This window comes from Oreochromis aureus, linkage group 7 (genome assembly GCF_013358895.1).
Source record: "Oreochromis aureus strain Israel breed Guangdong linkage group 7, ZZ_aureus, whole genome shotgun sequence".
In the NCBI taxonomy this organism is placed as follows: Eukaryota; Metazoa; Chordata; class Actinopteri; order Cichliformes; family Cichlidae; genus Oreochromis; species Oreochromis aureus.
Genome location: NC_052948.1, coordinates 36,261,139 through 36,281,570, shown reverse-complemented (window position 1 = coordinate 36,281,570; position 20,432 = coordinate 36,261,139). Strand labels below are relative to the sequence as shown.

Below are 20,432 nucleotides of genomic sequence, written 5' to 3'. Positions count from 1 at the left end.
GTTGATTTGTGTTACAAGGTGTACAGAAATAAAACTGTCAGTGACTCGGGCTGAAACATACAAAAACTGTTTTTATTCAGATGTGAGTTACAGCTGTCAGATGCGAACATATTTTACATAGAATCCAGGTTAACTACAGGAAAAGCAGCCTGCTGGCTTCATGTGCAGAACTATCAGCTAGTCAAGCAGAGAACATAAAAACACAAAGACAGCTAAAGTAATCAAACTGCGACACGTGGCGTTGTTGTATGTACAAATACTGGAACACAATAACTGCATTTGGTCACTGATGTGAACTGTCAAGTGTTAGTAAGTACTTCTTTTTTTAAGGGTCATTCAGTGCTCCAATACTATGGTATAAAGAAGGGGGGGAAAAAATTAACATTTTGATTTTTGTAGCAAATCTTGAATTTTAAACATTCTCAATGTTTGCACATATGTCAAATTCTGGTTTGTTTCCCTAAAAAAAAAAGAAAAAAAAGTTTTTTAAAATATCTTGTTGGGGCATAAAGCACTCACTTAAGATCCGGAATCCTTAAGTATTAAGTAGCTGTCCTCAGGTATACCGTCACCTCTTTAAAGTCCTTGATTGTAAATGGTACTACTGAGTTACACAAAGGCAGAAAATAAAATGATACAAAGGACCAAATAACCATTATATTCATTGTACAAGACTAGAATCGTGCTTGTGAAGACTTATGAGGCAGTGACATCGAGGTTAATGCAGTGTTTAAAAAAAATAAAATACTGAAGCACCAGAATATTGCTGCAAAGTAAAACGAGGGAGAGAGAAAGAAAAAAAAAAAAAAACAATCACAAATTTCCATAATGAGACATCGAAATCTGGCACATGCTTTGATGAGGGGATAACGTCCGCTGCAGAACTGTGTGTGGATGATGTGTCTGGTTTGGTTCTCCTGGCTGAATGTCACGACATTTCATGGAGTTTAATTTCATTCTTCCAATCCAGCAGGAGCTCTCTGTTAGAAAACAAAAGTCCTCCTGTCTTACAATAAAATGTAGGAAAATTATATATATATAAAAAAACAAAGGAACACAAGTGGCCCAAAAGATCCAAAATGGCTTAGCAGTCGCTTTTCCATAGCTTGATGGTTTTGTCGTTTTCTAAAGCCGCAGATGCGATGATGTTCTCTGTGGGGTGGCAGGCAGTCGAAATGACAACGTCTGAAAAGAGTAGAGGAAGAAAATTTAAAGAACGACAATATAAAAGAACAGATTGCACCAGAACACAATATTTAAAACACAGCTGCAAATTTCTGTCTTAAAAATGAGCTGCGTCTTCAAGTATTTAGTTAAATAAATCCAAAGTGATTTGAAAAGACAACTGATAATGGCTTAGATTTTCAGTCCCCATACAAAAATGCTATTCTATCTGCGTTTTCAGTCACAGTGCAGCTGTAGTACCTGTGTGGCCCTGGAGTTTCTGCACAATCTCCTTCGTCTGCAGGTTCCAGATATAAACCATGTTGTCTTCTGAGCCCGACACGATCCACTGCAAAAGAGCAGCGGCACTTAGGCTCAGAGTTATGTTTGCACACATAAGTGATTTCACAAGGACCATTTAGTAACTTTAAAGTAACACTGAAACTCAAAGCACCAATAAAAACAAAACATAAACATTCAGTTTCTCAAAGAAATGATCTTACCTTCCCACCAGTGACAGAGAAATTTGCAAATATGCAGTACTTCTCATTTTTATGGCCCGTGTATGTCTTCAAGCACTGAAATGTTAGAAAAACAGAAGTTATTTGTGTGTATTATACAATCAAAAATGACAAAACTGTAAAATCTGCACAGTTTTATTCATTACTACACAAACATTTCACATCTTAAAGCAAAATAAAATGCCATCATTACTGAGGCTAGGACACTACTGGGAATGTGAATCTATGATTTAAAATTTCTGAACTCTTAATACATAAACACTGACAAATAAAAGCAGTTAGAATAAAAGAACGGAATGATAATCAAGGCTTTCAACAGCTTTCAAAGGCAATTACCTTTCCTTTGCTGTAGTCCCACAGCTTCAGCGTGCTAAAAAAATAAAAAATACAAACAGAAGTTTAAAATCAACAGTCAAATAAACAGACAGCAGCTCACTGTGATGTTGTGCTGCCTCCTGCTGGTGAAATCCAAGTAGTGCTTTTGAAAAACTGTCCAGCTCCTTAAGAAGTCAATTCAGATTTATTTATATAGCACCAAATCACAACACCACTCACCTCAAGGCGCTTTACAGTGAGAGACCCCAACAATCGAGCAACCCCCCCCCCCGATTAGCAAGCGTTGTGCGATAGTGTGAAGGAAAGACACAAAACTGAGCAACGTCTATACTCACTTATCCAGTGTAGCAGCCAGGATGTATTTCCCATTGGGGGAAAACTTTACAAACGACACAGGAGGGTTGTCGTCATCTAAGAAACACAAAAAACAAGAACGCATTGATCACAAAGACACGTTTAAAAAACAAAACAAAACCGAAAAAACTCAAAGCTTCAACCTGATTGCATTTTTCATGCCTCAATACAAAACTAACTAATTAGATTTGCTGTCACTAATCAATCGTTTAATTAGCACATTCTGGAACAAATCAAATCAAACGAGAAAAATTGGAACACGTGTGACTGATCTTACCTATCAGTGTCTTTAAACACTGTCCCGATGCTGTGTCCCAGATTCGACTGTGAATGAAAGATAACACAATTAACTGAGAGATGTTTCCGTGTAAAAATCACAGACCGGATGACTAGAAAGTCATCCACATCAGCTACAATGTGATGATAAGGGATTCTTTTTAGCTCGAGCACAGAACAAATATGCCAGACATGGAGCATTTCCAGTTCTTATCAAAGGCAAGCTTGTTCTTTTAAAAAGCACCCATGTACCCTGAACTGTGGCCAGAGAGTCTCAGGAGGATCCAAGTACTCACCAAAGGCCATCGTAGCTACTGGACACGATCAGAGAGCCGTCTCTGTTGAAGTGAACCTGCAAGCCGAGGCAGATCATCATGCCTTTGATACAGTGTTAATATTAAATCCAGAACATTTGTCTAATTAATTATAAAAATAAACTTACAGCAGAGACTGGATCAGAATGAGCTGGCAGCGTTTTCAGACATTTCCCAGTCTTCACATCCCATATCCTTACACTCTCATCGAACTAGAAACAGAAGAGAAAAAAAAAATCATTTTTTGGAAAACCACTCAGAAACATGCTTCTAATGCTTAAAGTGAGAGCTTTCGCAAAGGTCTAACATCTGCTTTCCATTTAGGTAGGACTTGTTTCTTGCCAAGAGCTTGGTACTCACCGATCCTGACACAATAAGATTGGACTGGGGGTTGAAGTTGCAGCAGAAGACGTAGTTGCTGTGACCTTTCAGAGTTTTTAAGCACTTCCCCTGGATTAGAGAGAAAATTGGTCGAAATGTCACATTTCTCACCCACACTGAAAAATCCAGGACCATCTTCAACTAAACCACACTACAAGTGCAGCTTTAAATGTGATACAATTTTAACATCAGCAGAAACCACAGATATGAACCTAAGAGTCTACATGGATTTTATTTTCATACTTCATAAAAGTATAATGATAAGAGACACTGCAGCGATGTAGACCGAGCCTTACCAAATCACTATCTAGCCTTTTTTTTTTAACAGCAGTACACCGCATTTCCAACACACTGAGATTCTATTACAATTAGTACTCCCAAATAAAGCCTTCTCATTTACATATTTTTCCGACTCTATTATCAGAAAATAGGCCCATATAAAATAATCCATTAAGACATTTTAATCAGCAACTTCCAAGCCATTTCCAATCTGCCGCTCTGCTAAGATCCTAATTTGATAAACGCAACATCATCTGACAAAATCAGCACATGACTTCAGCTAAATTTACAAAGAAATTTAGAAGCAAATCTAACTTTAAGTAAGCATGTCATACTGATCAAACACACACATCCACACCAAGGCTCGCAAAATTTCAAAATCTCTGGTAGCCCTTCGGGCAGGCACTCTTCAGTTTTTGGTAGCCCCCAAAAAAATTTAAGTAGCCCGAATAAAAAAGAGAGCAATTTTTTAATGTTTTGTTTCCTTTACAATATTATACATTAAAGTATAATATTGTAACGGAAACAAAAATTAATCAGAAAGTTGTTAAAATACAAATCACAACAACTGTATAAAAATCACAGTCATCAACTCAAATACTTGGTTCTAATTGAACAGAAATTTCTATGAACTTGTAAGAACTGTGTAGAACATGAATCAGTCTGTGTCAGATCCTGAATCTGAAATTTCCACTGAAGTCAAGGGTAAGGGGTGAGTGGAACCAAGATCGAGGCCATTTGCTTTTTGAAGTTTGCATAGACTGCTAAATTTTGACAATGGTAGTTCACTCTTTGCAACATAGTACGCTTTTGAAAGATTTTTCAGGACTTCTTCTTGTGCTTGGTTTATTTTTAGTATGTTTTTTGCAATTGCTGTTTGTTCTGGGAAAGATACTGCAGACTGGGCAATAATGCATTTCTTGCATTTCTCATGGGTTCTGATGGGGTCTTTCTTAAAATTACTGGTCCCAGTTACAAAGGCACTTGTCGACTCAAATGAAATGAAACTCACAACACACCCGGCAGAACATGATGTTATTTAGCTCGTCATATTCCAGCCACAGAAATTCTTTTGTCCATGAAACCAAAAAAGCTGAACTTTCTTTTTGCCTCATAGTCTGATTTGTCATAACTTTTCCGTTTTGTGGTCGGCTTTTATTTGGCTGCCCTTCTTCACCCTGACCTGTTATTTGGCTCAGCAGAACTAAAATACCGGCGTAAATCCTGCTGCTTTTACACACGTGCTTACATAACGGTCAGCGATTCTCTGCGCAATCAACCTCTCACATGTTTAAGCTTGCTGTGGGAGATTTCACTTGTGGCGTTTGAATAGTAAGCTAATGAGTGATAAGACGATGTCAGAGGAATTGGTGCGCAATTAATCGTCACTCACCAATCAGTGCTGCCGCTCTCTACACACCGTTCGCGCGATCGCAAAGTGAAAGTGAAAGCAAAAAACAAGCACAAATTCAAACGCGATTTCAATATGTCACATATTGGCAGTGGCTCATCGATGCCGATGACATAATTACTCAGCTACATTTTCGAAAGAATGCAAAAGCATTGACATATATTTTCCCTTCCTATGATAGCCCGACGGGCAGGGCTGAGATGGATTTTGGTAGCCCGACTGGAAAAATCGCTAGCCCCGGGACGTCGGGGTAGCGATTTTGCGAGCCCTGCACACATGTGCAATAACACTAATGTGCAATAATCTTTTCTGGCATCGTTGTATTTTTACTCAGTTGTATATAGCATTTGTATTCTATTTTTATCTTATTGTATATTTTATTCTATTTTATTCTACTGTATATAGTATTTTATTTTATTCTATTCTGTACAGTTGTGTACTGTATTTATTCTTATTTTATTTTATTCTAATTTTTGCTTCATAACTTTTGCACTGTCCACTTCCTGCTGTGACAAAACAAATTTCCCACGTGTGGGACTAATAAAGGTTATCTTATCTTATGTCTCTGAACTTCTCTGAAAAGAGCATGTGATATCTTCTCCCGATAACAGAATGAGAATGTGCAGGAAGAGTAAATAAAGGGGAGATTGCCCACAAGTTAACCAATCATGGATCGCATTGTTCTCTCAGACAGCAGGAATAGTACGTCCAGCCAAATGATCATGAGATGCTCCTCCTTGGATGTTGGCTACCCTTTGTTCTGTTCTGTCAAAATGATCCTGCACTGCTTCAATAATGTCCGAGCTCTGTGGAGGGCATTTTATGATGAGGCTTCAGCAAACAGTAGATCAACTGAAGGGCCAGATGCATTTCTCAGAGTCTGTTTCAGGACTCTGTTTCAGATATTTTCATATTTAATCTGTTATAGATAGTTTTAAGGCCTGCCACTTCTTTTGCCCTTTACTTGTCCTGTTTCCTTTTTGTTTTGTAAAGGACACTCTGTACACCATGCTGAGATATGCCAAGTTTTCAGCTAATAAGTTCTAGGGAAAATCACCTGGTTGGTACAAAAATACTATGTCATCCCATCAAACTTATATTTGGCATTCCTCAGATTCAACAAAAGAAATGGGCACATATTAGCAGCTTTCGTGACAGGCTCTTAGTAAAAAATAAATAAATAGAGATAAAAATTTAAAATTGGTTCTTTTCCAAAGTTGTCTGTTAAATATAAGAAAAAAAAAGGTTCATCCCTTTGAGTTACGTGGCTTTACAAAAGCAAAAAACATTCTTCTGAAAATGGTCAGGAACAAGGCCTGGGCTGAAAATGAGTGAAAAAGCATCCTATGCCCAAAGAAAATTTTGAATGACCTTCAGAAAGCCTAAAAACACAAGACCTTTTTAAAAATTACAAGAAAGTCTCGCTCCAAATATGGGATGGCTCAAGAGTTTTTCATAGGACTGTATATTTTTCTTTAATAATGTTTTTTAGATGTTCCAACTCTTTTGTGCTGTGCACATTTCATTTATATAAAAAAATGACAATCAATTACCTACATGAACTAACCTAATAGTTGTAGTTAGTGCCACTACTCTTCAATCGCCACGCTGATACCTGCCAATCACTCATCCAAAATCATGCTCATAAATGTGCCACAGCCAATCATGCTTTTTCTTATTTATCTTTATGATTCTTCTAGAAAGAAGATCCCATGCCAGATAACATCACTAGACTCCCTACTGCTGGATAACTAAAATAAAAATAACCAAAACTGTTGGTCAAATATTCTATGATGGTAATATACCTGTGCAGCTTGCTAAAATGTATGCGCAGCAAACAGAGTTCAGTATTATATCACACATTTCAGCAGAATCATTTAAATAATCTCCCATCTTACCGAGCTAACGTCCCAAATCTTCAGGGTTTTGTCATCTGATGCAGACACCAGGAGGTTGGAGTCAGAGGACCAGGCCACATCAGATATACCCTGCAGATTCATGAGAACTGATCAGGACTTGAAGCTCTGAGAACAGCTAGCATGGGGCCAATGTAAGAACTAATGGAACCATGGCTTGGCTCTTAGTAACGACTCCAAACATCTGATCCCAATTGACTAAACATCAAGGATGCTACAGTTGCTCCACGTTACTCCAGCCAATAAAAAACAAAACCATTAACACGGCAGGAGTATAGCTGAGAATTAGTCAAACTCACAAGTTTGTGTCCAGATATGGTTTTCTCAAACTTGCCGTCATACGCGCCCCAGATTTTGATCAGTTTATCAGCAGCTGTAGAGACAGAATGAATACGCACTCAGCATAGGTTTAAAAAAAACAAAAAAAACACATCATCAATCTTAAAACTCAAGAAGCTGCAATAATTTATTGATAATTATTAAGTTGTGAAAAAAAATTGGTAGTTCCAGCAGTGATTTTTACTCACATGAGCTGGCGAGCCATTCTCCACTCGGACTGAATTTGACAGAGGACACAGCTTTGGTGTGGCCCGCTAATGTGAACTTCAGGCTGTAGTTTGGCTTTGCAGGTGCCGACTGTAAGTGAAAAAGAAATACGACATTTAACAACTCTTGGCTGAGATGTGACAAATATACTAACATTCATCTAAGTCTATATTAAACAAAATACATTCTCTTATAAATCCCAACTATGGCTATTTCTTGGCCCTAAAAGGCTACAGCTGGAACAGAATAGTGATACTCCAAAAATTCAAACCTTGCTTTGGCTGGCAGATGCTGACGGCGCTACTGGAGGTTTTGTGTCAGTCTCTGGTTTCTTGTCTTCAGTTGCCATGGTGAGGAAATTAGCATCTACTGTGTACTATCCTAAAGCAGAGGAAAAAATAAATATTGAAATAAATACAAAAAGACATTTTTTATGCCACTGGTGATGATCAGTATATCAGTTATAAATACCAATGAACACATATAACAGCGAGCCTCAGTAACCTTTCAAGAGGTTTGCATCTATTGCATCAATATCACTGACAGCCTGGATAATATGATTACATTTTTCAAACTGTCTCTTTCACGCTCAGACACTTGGTGACTGACAAACAACTAGTTTAAAATAAGTTTAGCCAAATTAAACTTGCCTTTCAAAACAAAAACTCAAAAATACTAAAGCCGCTTTTTGAAGTGATAAAAGAAAAGACTGTATTTATAAACTTCACTACTGCGTCATTAACTTGATTTATAACTACTACTGTGTAAATGCCTGTGAATGTTTATGCCTAAAATAAAACAAGACACATTATACAATACAATTCGTTTGCTATTAAAATGACCATTCAACATATGTTTCTAGCTGTTTTTTCGTTGAACTTTTTTCAAATCAACTATTTTATGCACCCAATAAATCTTACATCTTCGAAAAAGCTATTCTTAGTTTCTGATAGGCTTTCAAGCAGCAGATACACTGGCACACTCAAAATTTCTCAGAAATTTTCTAGTTTGTGTTTATTTATTTATTTATTTACACGATGACTATGCAATTTTTTTCTAGTCTCTAAAATCCTGATATTAAAGTTAGTCAATGTAGACCTATAAATATATACATACATACATACATACATACACACACATATATATATATATATATATCCCTGCATTACCTGCAACATTCCCTGACAGTCAAGTTGAAACGAATTTTAGACTGAATATAGTCGATATTTAGTCTGATAGTGGTATTAAAATCCAATGAAAGGGCAAACCTCTTTCTCACATGACAACAATGATATATATTGCATAACGCCAAAAATGCACAAAGTATATACGAAACCACCTTGGTACATTAACTTTACATTAACAGCAGTTTAGCTCACGATGTTTCCTTTTAGTTTTATGTCCCTCATATGAGCTGCAGTTTTTGCTAAACGCCGCATTTAACCCAGTTGGTACAGGCTGCAGCTATTTTCTCTTGTTCGTGTTGCTGCTTTCTCATTTAGCTCCAAGTTTAGCCATTTAAGCTAGCTTAAGCTAGCTAGCGTTGCATTACTTCGTTGTGGCTACTTAAAACCACCAAACAGAAACGCATATGTATTCAGCTAAGACTAGATGGCATCTGTTTGCAATATATTAACATGAATTCGCGTTTAAATGGAACAAACGTGCGAGAAAAGAGAATATCAAACAAAGGGCGATACGGACTCCCTTGGCTGGAAAAATTCAACTCTTGACTATGATCGTATTTGAACGACAGCTAGCTACGCTGTTATATCACTATTCAAATGTTTAACCGTCAACCATAACGCCACGTTAAAACTGGTGGTTTTATATAAACGCTAAAGGGTATTTGATGATGCAGCCGCCGCTGCTCGAAATGCACTGGTGCTGTTGACAAACTGGCTGAGGTGCCATGGAGGGGCCCTCCATTCACACAATGAGGATTCAGTCATAAAGACGATACTCACAGATTAATGGAGCTTCACGGTCAGATTGTTACTCCTCGTAAACACACTAAAGGGTAAAAAAACACCATGTATGTGTATTCAGACGATCATGGAGAACGTATACAGCAAGTGACTTGCTCTTGGATGATTGCCTGTAGGGAAAGAGAAGCGGGGAATGTGGTGTGCTGTGGCTTTGCGCATGCGTGTTACGCTCTTCTTCTTCTTTGGTTTTCACGGCGGGACGCAAACCAACGTGTTTACGCGCATACTGCCACAATCCATTAAACAGAGAGTTTAGCATGTCATTCATTATTATATCTTCCATTTTTATAAAACAGTATTAAACAACTGTTGATAAAGACGTTTAGAGAAGGTCAGGAGGAGTTCCATTGTTTCTAGAGAATATATGGGGCATATGATTGGGTACAAGAGATGAAATGCGGCAAAGAAATATGTTAAGGTGGTGGAGGACATCTAGGAGGACAACAAGACAGTGGTGTGGTGTGCAATAGGAGTGACAGATGGATTTGAAGGAGGGGTGGGATTATATCAGGGATTGGCTCCAAAACCACTTCTTATTTGCAGTGGTAATGGACAGGTTGACTGATGAGGTCAGGTGGGAATCTCTGTGGACTATGCTGTAGAGAGAGTATAGAGCAGGTGGAAAAGAGTCCGGAAAGGTGTAGGTATGAGCATTTAAGTCCGTTTGAAGCAAGACATATTAAATATGTGTGAATGAGAAGGAAACACATGTAACATTGAAAATCCAAAGAATAAAGGTAGTGAAGGTGGATGAGTTTAAATGGGAGTTTAAATCAGTGCACAAGTGAAGAGGAGTGTGCAGGCAATGGTGGGATCAGGATAGCAGCACAAGTCAAAGGGAAGGTTTAGAAGATCATAATGAGACCTGCTATGATGTATGGTTTGGAGATGGCGGCGCTCATAAGAAGACAGGAGGTTGAGCCGGATATGGCAGATGTGAAGATGCTGAGATTTTCATTGTGAATTACCAGAATGAACAAGATTAGAAATGAGTACCTGAGAGCAAGGTTGATCAGCTTGAAGACAGTTGAACAGTGTGTAGAGAAGGGGTAGTGGATATACTGGACAAAGGATGTTGGAGATGGAGTTGCCAAGCTGGAGGAAAAGACGAAGACCTCAGAAGAGGCTAATGGATGTAGTGAAGGAGGACATGCAGGGTTGGTGTGGCAGAGGAGGAAGCTAGACGCAGGATTAGGTGGAGGCTGATGATCCACTGTGGCGACACCTAAAGGGAGCAGCCGGAAGAAGAAGAAGAAGAAAATCAACGCTCTTCTCTCTTGGGATCATTACACTTTCGGTCATTTTGGGTTTATTCTCGACACCCTCCGACACAGCAGGCGGCGGTATACGCTGTTAACTTTGGCTAAAAAATTGGTCACAGAAGCCTTAGACGAAGGGGAGCTTGTTACTTGAAGCCATGCCCGCAGCAGGTTTGTGTGGAAGTTTTCAGCTGGTCTAAGCGCAGCCAGGAGTTACCGTATCTCGACTTTTTACTCTGTTTGGCCTTCGGTGCGGTGTGAACGGTCTTAAATAGAAACTATCATTTCAAAGTACCTTCATAAGAAGAAAAAACGTGTTGGTAAACACTCGTGACTCTCCCGTCATCCTCTGCGAAACAAGTTATGTGGTACATGTATGTGTTGCCGTTATCTGAAGGTAATTGCGAGCGTTCAGGTAACAGCGACTGGCGTCCCTATAAAAACTTTGTAAGTGGTAAGTTAACCGCGGCAGAGCAAGGCCCAACTGTAATAAACAAACCCCAGTAGGCACTGCACAAGATACTGTGGTGGGTTTTTTATTGCTCATTTGCAGTGAAGACTTATACTGGCCATGCGCCCATATAGGTTTACCTTAACCTGCTAGCCAAGTGAAGCTAACGTGCTGAACGTGACTGGTTAGGTTTCCCAAGAGCTGGCCTCCTGATTATTTAACTCTGTCGTGCTCATTTAAAACTTGACAATCCAATTCTTCCTTCTTACTCCGTTAAGTTAGCATTATATTAGTTGACTTGTATTTAATGGTATGATATTACATGAGCTAGGGTTGAGATTTGTACCGCGTCTGAGATCATGCAAACTCTTACTGCCTTCTCCAGTGGCGATGTGTAGTAAAATGAGCAAACGAAATAAAATTAGATTTAAAGAAACATTTGATCTGGAATAAAGGAAAAATAGATTTAAATGTTAAAATGGATAAAAAGTAATATTACCTCACTAAAACTTGAAGTTAAATACATGAAATGTATTTAGTCTTCCCCAGTTTGGTTTTATTTATTGAGAAAAGGATGCGTTCACAATAATATGTCTTGAAATATAATGTGTTAACTTAGGCCAACAAAATATAATAATATTTGAAAAATAAAGTTTTGTAAGCTATTTAAAAACTAAACTGAAATCAACAAAGCCTCTCTCGAAATTAATTGAAATGCATTAGAACTGCAAATAAAATTGAAATAAGAAAAAATCGAAATCACCTGCTCCTTTCTGCTGCTCCCTTTAGGGGGCCCCACAATGGGTCATCTCCCTTCATTTCACCCTATCCGTAGCACCCTCCTCTGTCACACTAACACTCTCCATGTTCTCCTTCACTACATCTAAGAATCTCTTCCTTTGTCTTTCTCTTTTCTTCATACCTAGCAGCTCCATCTTTATCATCCTTTGTAGCAACCTCAGTCTAAGCTGACCCTTTTATGTACTCATTTTTAATCTTGTCCATTTTAGTCAGTCCTAATGACAATCTTAGATCTTCACCTTTAACGCCTCCAGCTCAACCTCCCGCCTTTTTGTTAGTGCTCCAAACCTCTAAACCTTCGCTTTCACTTTTGCTGCTATCCTCTGTCACAAATCACCCGTGACACTCGTCTCCACTCACTTCCCCCGTCTTCACTTTCTTCTTCACCTCTCTCGTGCACTGTCCTTTGCTTTTAATGGTTGACCCTCACTGTCACATGCATCCTTGTACTAACTTTGATTCCTCTTCTATCCGATGCATACCTCCATCGCTCCACCTCTAAATATTAAAATTAGAATAATTGCAGGCAGATTGCTAGACAGCTAAATAAACATAGCTGATTCCAACACCATCAGTGAAACAGCCTCTTAAATTTTGTCAGTGTATTTGCCAAGAAAACATTGCTCAGTTTACATGCCCACTAAACCTTTATACACCCTCCGTGTCTTCTGCTTATCTGAAGCCGGGTTGCAGTATTCAGACATCCTTCTCCCCAGCCACTCTTTCCAGTTCCCCATGGGGGTCCCAAGGCATTCCCAGGTCAGCTGAGATGTATAATCTCTCTAGCAGATTCTGGGTCTACCCCAGGGTCTCCTCCCAGTTAGGTATGCCCAGGAGTCTTTCTAACTAGATGCCTGAAATGCCTCAACTGCCTCCTTTCAGCATGCAAGGAAAAGAGCCTTTATACAGTCATGTGCATTAATTACTAATCAGATTGTTTTACATAATAATAAAATGAATGTGATAAGCTTCAAAAGATATGAGATATAGTCTGTTTTTGAAACTATATCAATGGTGTGAAGTAATCAGTTGCTTCCTCTTTTTAGAGTTTTATATTTGATATTTGGAGAACCACATGATCATAACAGTCTATTCTTTTATGTCAGCAGGCCACATTGTGTGGTTTGACGATTCCCCAGCCTGCGTCATGCATAGTTTTCACAGTGTGTGACAAGCTGTCAGGTGAACACTACATGACTTACAGAAGATAACAGAACCCAGAAGAATTCGTGCAGCCACCATGTCCGCAGACACCAACCAGGACCCTCCTCAGCTTGTTAATCCCCCACCTCCCGAGGTGACCAATCCCAACAAGCCAGGCCGGAGGACCAACCAGCTGCAGTATATGCAGAACATAGTGATCAAATCCCTGTGGCGGCACCAGTTCGCCTGGCCTTTTTACCAGCCTGTCGATGCAGTTGCTCTTGGACTGCCAGTGAGTAGTTTGCACATGTTCAGCTGACAGGGTTACAGTGCATCAAGTCATTTTTATGGGTGTTTCACAAGTCATGGTACAAAAATGACTTCAGCCTCAGGATTGCAGGGCTTTTCTTCAGTTAGTTGCACAAGTAAGTCATAGTTTTGCTCATAATGAAAATATTTTTTATTTTTTAATTCCACAATGTCCCCGTTCTTTATGCAACAGTGATGTTAACTGGGCATGATCATACTGTTATATGATCTATTTAGCCATTGTTGTTAAATATACATTTACTGGTAGCTGCCAGCAGTTTTTTTTCCCCTAGGTATATATAGATATATTTTTTTAGTTTTCAGATACGCTAACTTGCTTTGTGCTGCTGGCTCTGTCTGTTCTTCTTTTCTGAAACTACTAGATCTTCTTTTCGTTTTGTTATTCTCTCACTGTTAATATTAATGTTGTCTAAGATATTTTTTTGTTTTTCCTCCCTTTTATTTTTGTTCCTAATTCTCACGCACAACCCACATACCACAGTGAGTATAGAGATAATGGAATGCAGTGTAACTCTGTCTTGCATCTTATCCTAGTTTTAGCCATACTTAGTAAGAAATGACTCAAACCTGCCGACATGTCCTTGATCCTAAATTTTAATACATCAGCAAGAATGTGTATGAAGTGAAACTAATTTGTTTACCCAATTTAGTGCTGAATCTAAAAATGCAAACAATTAAAAAAAAATCATATATTGATGTTAATTCCAGCCCGATTATCTGACTCACTTCAGACAGTGCAAAAATGCTAATCTTGGTGATTTTAATGTGGTCGCGATCTAGCCACCTCCATTTTTGCCTTAAGTTCCAAATACTATTAAGTAGTCTGAATGATGCTGTTTGACTCTGTCTTAATAAAGTAATTAACATTTAGTTAATATTAAGTTTTATAGAAAAAGATTAATTAAATTAAGATCCAAAATGAATAAACTGGAAATTGTGCAGTGTAATTGTTCTCCATTAATCAAACTTTGGCAGAGCCTCAGTGTGGGGCAGTGCAAAATGTAATGCTATATTCATCTGACATCAACTCTTTCTCTTAACCAGGACTATCATAAAATAATAACATCGCCCATGGACATGGGAACCATTAAGAAACGACTAGAGAACAACTATTATTGGAGCGCAAGTGAATGCCTGCAAGACTTCAACACCATGTTTACCAACTGCTACATATACAATAAGGTGAGGAGCTTTGTGATTGCAAATTCCTTCCTTGTTCCCTTACAGATACTAAGCGTGTCCTCACACTGGGCAATATATGCCATGCCGGAGCGTGTTTGAGCAAGAGTCGAGTTTTGTATACTGGACCTGGATGCAGTTAATTTGGCCCTCGGCGTTGATCGCCAACATTTTCTCAGAACAGCATTCACTGTGAAAATTCCTTATTAAACTAATTACCAATTCTCTAAGGCATGCAAGAGGACATTATGTCACCGTGTCCAAAATTGGCCTAGTTGAGCTACAAAATGCATAAAATCATTCCCTCTGTCCTCTTCAGCCTACAGACGATATTGTCCTGATGGCACTCGCCTTGGAAAAGATTTACTTGCAAAAAGTTGCCCAGATGCCTCAAAGTGAAGTGGAGATTGTTCCTCATGCTGCCAAAGGGAAGGGCAAAAAAAGTAGCACACCAGGTAACTCACTTAAAAGAACTTGTAACACTGACTACTTATTAGAAGTAAATGAGTACTTTGATGTTCGGTCGCATGATTTCAGCAGACTGCATAGGCTAGCACATGGAAGGTGTCACTGATGAGATGCTGAACCCCTTGTATGTAATGCAGTAACCAAATATGAGATGAGAGGGTGCAGGCGTTCATGGAGAGTGATGGGTTTTACCGTTACTCTCCAAAATCCTGGCAATCCAGACTTTCAGTTTCACAGCTATGTGTGCTTCTTATCCACTTATTAAAAGTCTAAAGTTTTAATAAGATTGTAGATTAGTTTTAGCAGCATTTTCACTTTAATTATTTTACATCTTTAAAAACTCTAAGCTAATACAGGAAATAACTGGAAGGAAATAGGGCAGATAAGAGAGAGAAAAAAGGTTTGTTTAAATGAACTAATTGTAACCAATTAATTGAATTATTCTTAGAAAGCAGGAAGAAGCGTGAGAGCTCAAGCCGTGCCAAGAGCGACTTTGAAGAGGAGTCATCACAACAAAACACTGAACCCTGTGGCCTTAGTGAACAGCTGAAGTACTGCAACCATATCCTGAAGGAAATGCTCTCTAAGAAACATTCTGCTTACGCCTGGCCTTTTTACAAGCCTGTAGACGCAGAAGCTCTGCAGCTACATGATTATCACGACATCATCAAGTACCCCATGGATCTCAGCACGGTTAAAGTATGTTTGCCTATATGCCTTTATACATGCATTTGCTATGTGCCTTGATACACATGCTTTATTTGGTTACCCTTTTTATTTTCAGAAAAAGATGGATGCAGGAGAGTACCAGGATGCACAAGCGTTTGCTGCAGATGTTAGGTTAATTTTTTCTAACTGCTACAAATACAACCCTGCACATCATGATGTTGTTATTAAGGCCAGAAAACTTCAGGTGGGTTTGGAATTTATAGAATATTATTATTGAAAATGGGTGGGAGGGGGGAAATTTTGGTCGCTCTGCTTTCTATTTCACTCTGTTTTACTCTGTTTGCTTCAGGGAATTTTCGAGCAAAGGTTTGCAAAGATGCCAGACGAACACGTGGAAGTGACTTCACAAGCAGGTGGCAGTCTGGAGAAACCAGAGTCTGCAGAGGAGCGTACCACCCGACTTGCTGAGTTGCAAGAACAGGTGGGTGCAGATCAGGTGGGTTGCTGCACAGATGTTTGCCTCATGTATTATTACTAGGTGCTATGAAAAAGTTGTGCAACACATAGCAAAACAAAGCTCATATCTGATTTAAGTTTGTCCACTGTGCACAAGGAAGTAGTCTCCTTGGATAGCTCAGCACCATTTCCAGAGTTGCTTCTACTTTTAGATTTTCCTTTGTGATCTAGTGCACATCAGTGTGCAATCTCCTTCACCCCACCACGACTATAACCCTTACATTGCATTTTATTTTGAGGAATTAAACACTTTAGAGAGCAAAATGGCAAGCTGGGCTGGCAATGCACTTGCCTTTTTGATCCACAGTTCAAGTCATTTGTGCCAAATATACCACCTTCACAGCTTGCTCTTATTCTGAAAACTGCTGTCTGGTTTCTGAGCTAAAAGTTGCTGTGTGTTCAACTTTCCAAGGTCTGCTGGAAGGCTACTTCCTGGGAGCATGGGTGTTAACTGTGTATTGAACCTTCCTACTGATTCATCATTCTCAGGAATACAAGACTTCTAATTTTTGTGGCACTTTTCTTCCCAGCTTAAAGCTGTTCATGGACAGCTTGCTGCTCTGTCTGAAGCCCCTGTGAGTAAACCAAAGAAGAAAAAAGAAAATGACAAAAAAGACAACAGCCGACAAAATGTAGGAGTAATGAATTCCAGATGTACATCAAATTCCTGTGCTAGGTATGATGTTTTGTTTAGCTCATGAGCTTTTTTTATTTTGTGGTATTACTTTTTAACAGAGATTTTCACTGCTTTGTCTTTTTGATAGATATTCATGGAAAGGGAGCAATGAATGGGAGTCAGAGGATGAATCTTTGCCAATGACTTACGATGAAAAGCACCAGCTAAGCCTGGACATTAACCGGTTACCTGGCATGAAACTGGGCCACGTGGTGCACATCATTCAGAGCCGGGAGCCCTCCGTGTGCAACACCAACCCAGATGAAATCGAGATTGACTTTGAGACGCTAAAGCCATCCACTCTGCGCGCTCTGGAGCAATATGTCAAGTCATGTCTCTGTAAGAAGTTTAAGAAATTTCAAAGTAAGTACCAAGCACAGACTCACTTGAATTCATTTGACATTAAGGCGCAAATCACCCATAGATTTTCCCTGCTATCACCATCTGTAGCATTTAATCGATGATGCCGCCTCTTTTACTCCCCTTCATTCAGAGAAAAGCCGTCAAAGTCCATCTCATCGCACCACCACCAGCAGCAGCAGCAGCAGCAGTTCTTCAGATTCTGCCAACACCAGCTTCACTGACTCTAGCACAGAAGACAGTGACTCATGATCACTGTATTGATTTTATTTATTTTTGCTATTATGACCAAAAGACATTTTGTCAAATGTATTAAACCTCTCTATTTTGTTACCTGTTCATTATGTTTAAAATAAAAATTCGCACTGAAAATGTTTGTACTGTATTTTAAAAAACGATCTCTCTGGTGTTTATCAGACTATAAATCTGCAGCAGAGCCGGATGGCATTCTGCTTGGGTAAGAGTAGATTTCATTACATCAGTTTCAGACGATAACGTCTTTGATTGACCATTATGCCATCTTTTTTTACATTTATTTTTTTCTTTGCTGATTTGGAAATATTTCAATTTATATTACTAATATTAAGTGCTGTAACTAAATTGTTTCTTAACCATTTATTGACCAAGATTTATACAGGCGTGGTGGACTTATTTTGGCTGTCAAATGAAACACAGCAACCATTTGAATTTTCTTAAAAGCCCACGAAATGGTTGAGAAGTACAGTAATGTGAAGTGCACATGGTAACATCTAGGCAGATATCCCCATAAAGCTCGTCTACTCTTCTTTATGAAATCACTGAAATTTTGTCTTTTCACCACAAACGGTAATGGAGTTACGATCATTTAAAAGTGCCTGTAAAATGGGCCCATGGTAAATAAAGGGTTAATTTAGCACTAAATGCATTTAGGTGTACCATGCAAGAATAATGCATGTCACATAAGACTGATGAATTATCAGGTCTCAACAGTTTTCTTATTTTTATTCTGTATGAACATGAAATTGAGCAGCAGAGGCCAAGAACATTATGAAACACTGCAGTTTGCTTTGGGGATCAGCCCAAACAGTGGGAATGTAATTTCCCATGAACAAATCACACTATAAAAAATGCTTTCCAGGAACCTTAATAACAAATTTTAGAGATTTTCGTGATGGCAAACAGATGTAATGGAGAGTTGATTGCGTGGAATATGAACAGTGCTCGTTGTTACATACTGATTTGTTTTCAGCTTCCATTCCTGTAGTAACTAGTTCGTTTTTATATATTTCTTTGTTCTATATGAACTAAATCAGAATACCTGAAAATAACACCTGTCTGCTTCCTAATATTTTCTTTCTTTTAATATTAGACAAAGATCACCAGAGTAAAACCAAAAATCAGTTTTTAAATTGTGAATGTATTTATTAAGGAAAAAAAATCTATCCAAACCTACCTGGAAAAAGTATTTGCACCTAACATCACGTTGTGCCACCCTTGGCAGCAAGAACTGCAATTAAGCATTTCTAATAACTGGCGATGAGTCTGTAACACCACTGTGGAGGAATTTTAGCTCACTCTTCCTATGCAGAATTGTTTTTAGTTCAGTCACATTGGAGTTTTTGCAAGCATAAATGACCTGTTTAATGTAATACCAAAGCAACTCAGTCAAATTCAAGTCCAAAGTTGGATTAAGTTGGATATTTTTTTATTGAGCCAGTCAGAGGTGGATTGTTCTACTGTGTAACCCAGGTGCACTGAAGGGAACAAACAGAAGGCTGGACGTTCTCCATCAGGATTTTGTGGTAGAAACATAAATTCTGCTCTCTATAAATTACAGCAAACTGTCCAGATCCTGAAGCAGCAAAGAAGCTTCAGACTATCACACTACCTCCACCTTGTTTGATTTTGTGTTTGGAGTTCTTTGTATAAAATGCTGTTAGTTTTACACCAGATTAACAAATACTTGCACTTTGGTGTCGTCCATCCACAGAATAATTTCCCAAAAGTCTTGGTGATTGAATTATGTTTTGGGAAACGTAAAGCGAGCCTTTGTGTTCTTTTTGTTCAGCAGTGGTTTTCATCTTGGAACTCTCCCATTAATGCCATTTTTGCCCCATCTCTTTCTTACTGAATCATGAACGCTGACTTTAATTGAAGCAAGTGAGGTCTGCAGCTCTGTGATACTCTTTAGGCCTCCTGTCTGTGGCTGTGGAGATAGCACAGGTTATCTACTAATTAAAAGGTTGGTGGCACTATAGAAGAACCAGTCTATTTACCATTTCTGGGAAGGTTCACCACTGTTCCAAGTTTTCCTTATTTGTGGATAATGGCTCTCACTGAGGTTTACTGGGGGTCCCAAAACCTCAGTGGCATCAGTGTTTTGCTTGAGGTTTGTATTTTGGCTTTTTTTCTGTCTCCTGGGTTCTTGGGTTAGGTTTTTTTTTTTCCACAAAAAAAAAAAAAAATCTTACAAAGCTTAAAAACCCCTTCAGAGTGGATGGAAAATGTTTATAACATTGTCAGGAAACAGCTAACAGTGAAAGAAAGCTGCCTAAAACATTAGCTCTACTTCCATCTGAACATACAGCTGCTTTGCAAAATTGGCACAAGCCCAGTGCTGCCCGGTTTGAACAGCTGGTGCTTGCACCAGATTACACTCATCAAATCTCAGTGCAACTTTCAACATACATCAGAATGACAGGATATATGGAGTTGGGAAGGTTTGTGTGAGAAGCCTGTGGAAGCAAAGCAAAGCTTACTGGCAGAAAATATAAATAAAAAATGTGCAAAGTATACCTGTGGCTCAGTTATTGAACTCACCAGTAGATGGCCATCATGTGCCATCTTAATCTTTATTCTTTTTTTCCTTGCTTTCGATTTTGACAGTGTAAGTCTGTTTGTCATTTCATAGAAGAACGTTTATCTGATTTGTAAAAATCAGAAAACCACTAAAATGATTTAAAAGAATGCAGACCCCTTTTTGTAAAAAATGTTAAGTTCTCCACTTGTATGTATCAGTTGTGTACTAGTGCTGGAGAGGTTTGTGGTGTTTGTGAGGCCATTCATCATTTAGCGTTTTCTTTTTTTTTGCTCTCTGCCACACCAGCCTGCTGTC

At 38.7% G+C, this 20,432-nt stretch overlaps 2 protein-coding genes across 8 annotated transcripts; one reads left to right on the top strand and one right to left on the bottom strand.

Moving 5' to 3' along the window:
* Positions 1-51: 51 nt before the first annotated feature.
* On the bottom strand, positions 52-9,655 carry wdr5 (WD repeat domain 5). The gene is made up of 14 exons (XM_031738991.2): positions 9,466-9,655; positions 7,770-7,879; positions 7,480-7,588; positions 7,252-7,325; positions 6,935-7,024; positions 3,326-3,415; positions 3,094-3,177; positions 2,948-3,003; positions 2,653-2,699; positions 2,357-2,432; positions 2,022-2,055; positions 1,668-1,742; positions 1,426-1,513; positions 52-1,185 (listed from the first exon to the last, which is right to left on the bottom strand). The coding sequence occupies exons 2-14, from the start codon at positions 7,845-7,847 to the stop codon at positions 1,085-1,087; spliced, it is 1,002 nt and encodes a 333-aa protein (XP_031594851.1). The 5' UTR covers positions 7,848-7,879; positions 9,466-9,655; the 3' UTR covers positions 52-1,084.
* Positions 9,656-10,716: 1,061 nt separating this feature from the next.
* Positions 10,717-17,710, top strand: LOC116319644 (bromodomain-containing protein 3-like). 7 transcript variants are annotated; one of them, XM_031739044.2, is made up of 10 exons: positions 10,717-10,916; positions 13,104-13,432; positions 14,515-14,652; positions 14,969-15,104; positions 15,566-15,816; positions 15,902-16,030; positions 16,136-16,267; positions 16,833-16,978; positions 17,067-17,341; positions 17,472-17,710. In XM_031739044.2, exons 2-10 carry the CDS (start codon positions 13,238-13,240, stop codon positions 17,588-17,590), a joined length of 1,521 nt encoding a protein of 506 aa, XP_031594904.1. In that variant the 5' UTR covers positions 10,717-10,916; positions 13,104-13,237; the 3' UTR covers positions 17,591-17,710. The 7 variants fall into 7 exon arrangements, with proteins under 7 accessions (XP_031594904.1, XP_031594902.1, XP_031594901.1 ...); XM_031739042.2 differs by having other exon boundaries at positions 10,718-10,916; positions 13,107-13,432; positions 16,136-16,282; XM_031739041.2 differs by having other exon boundaries at positions 10,718-10,916; positions 16,136-16,282.
* Positions 17,711-20,432: the final 2,722 nt, after the last annotated feature.

What these genes read in the sequence shown, in the direction of transcription:
- wdr5 (XM_031738991.2), bottom strand. Translation starts at nt 7,847, where the DNA reads ATGGCAACTGAAGACAAGAAACCAGAGACTGACACAAAACCTCCAGTA. An exon ending in AGAATGGCTCGCCAGCTCAT is followed by an intron (nt 7,326 to 7,479) that starts GTGAGTAAAAAT and finishes CTGTCTCTACAG; the next exon opens with CTGCTGATAAACTGATCAAA. An exon ending in CCATATCTGGACACAAACTT is followed by an intron (nt 7,025 to 7,251) that starts GTGAGTTTGACT and finishes ATGAATCTGCAG; the next exon opens with GGTATATCTGATGTGGCCTG.
- LOC116319644 (XM_031739042.2), top strand. Translation starts at nt 13,238, where the DNA reads ATGTCCGCAGACACCAACCAGGACCCTCCTCAGCTTGTTAATCCCCCA. An exon ending in TTAAGGCCAGAAAACTTCAG is followed by an intron (nt 16,031 to 16,135) that starts GTGGGTTTGGAA and finishes TGTTTGCTTCAG; the next exon opens with GGAATTTTCGAGCAAAGGTT. An exon ending in ACATCAAATTCCTGTGCTAG is followed by an intron (nt 16,979 to 17,066) that starts GTATGATGTTTT and finishes TCTTTTTGATAG; the next exon opens with ATATTCATGGAAAGGGAGCA.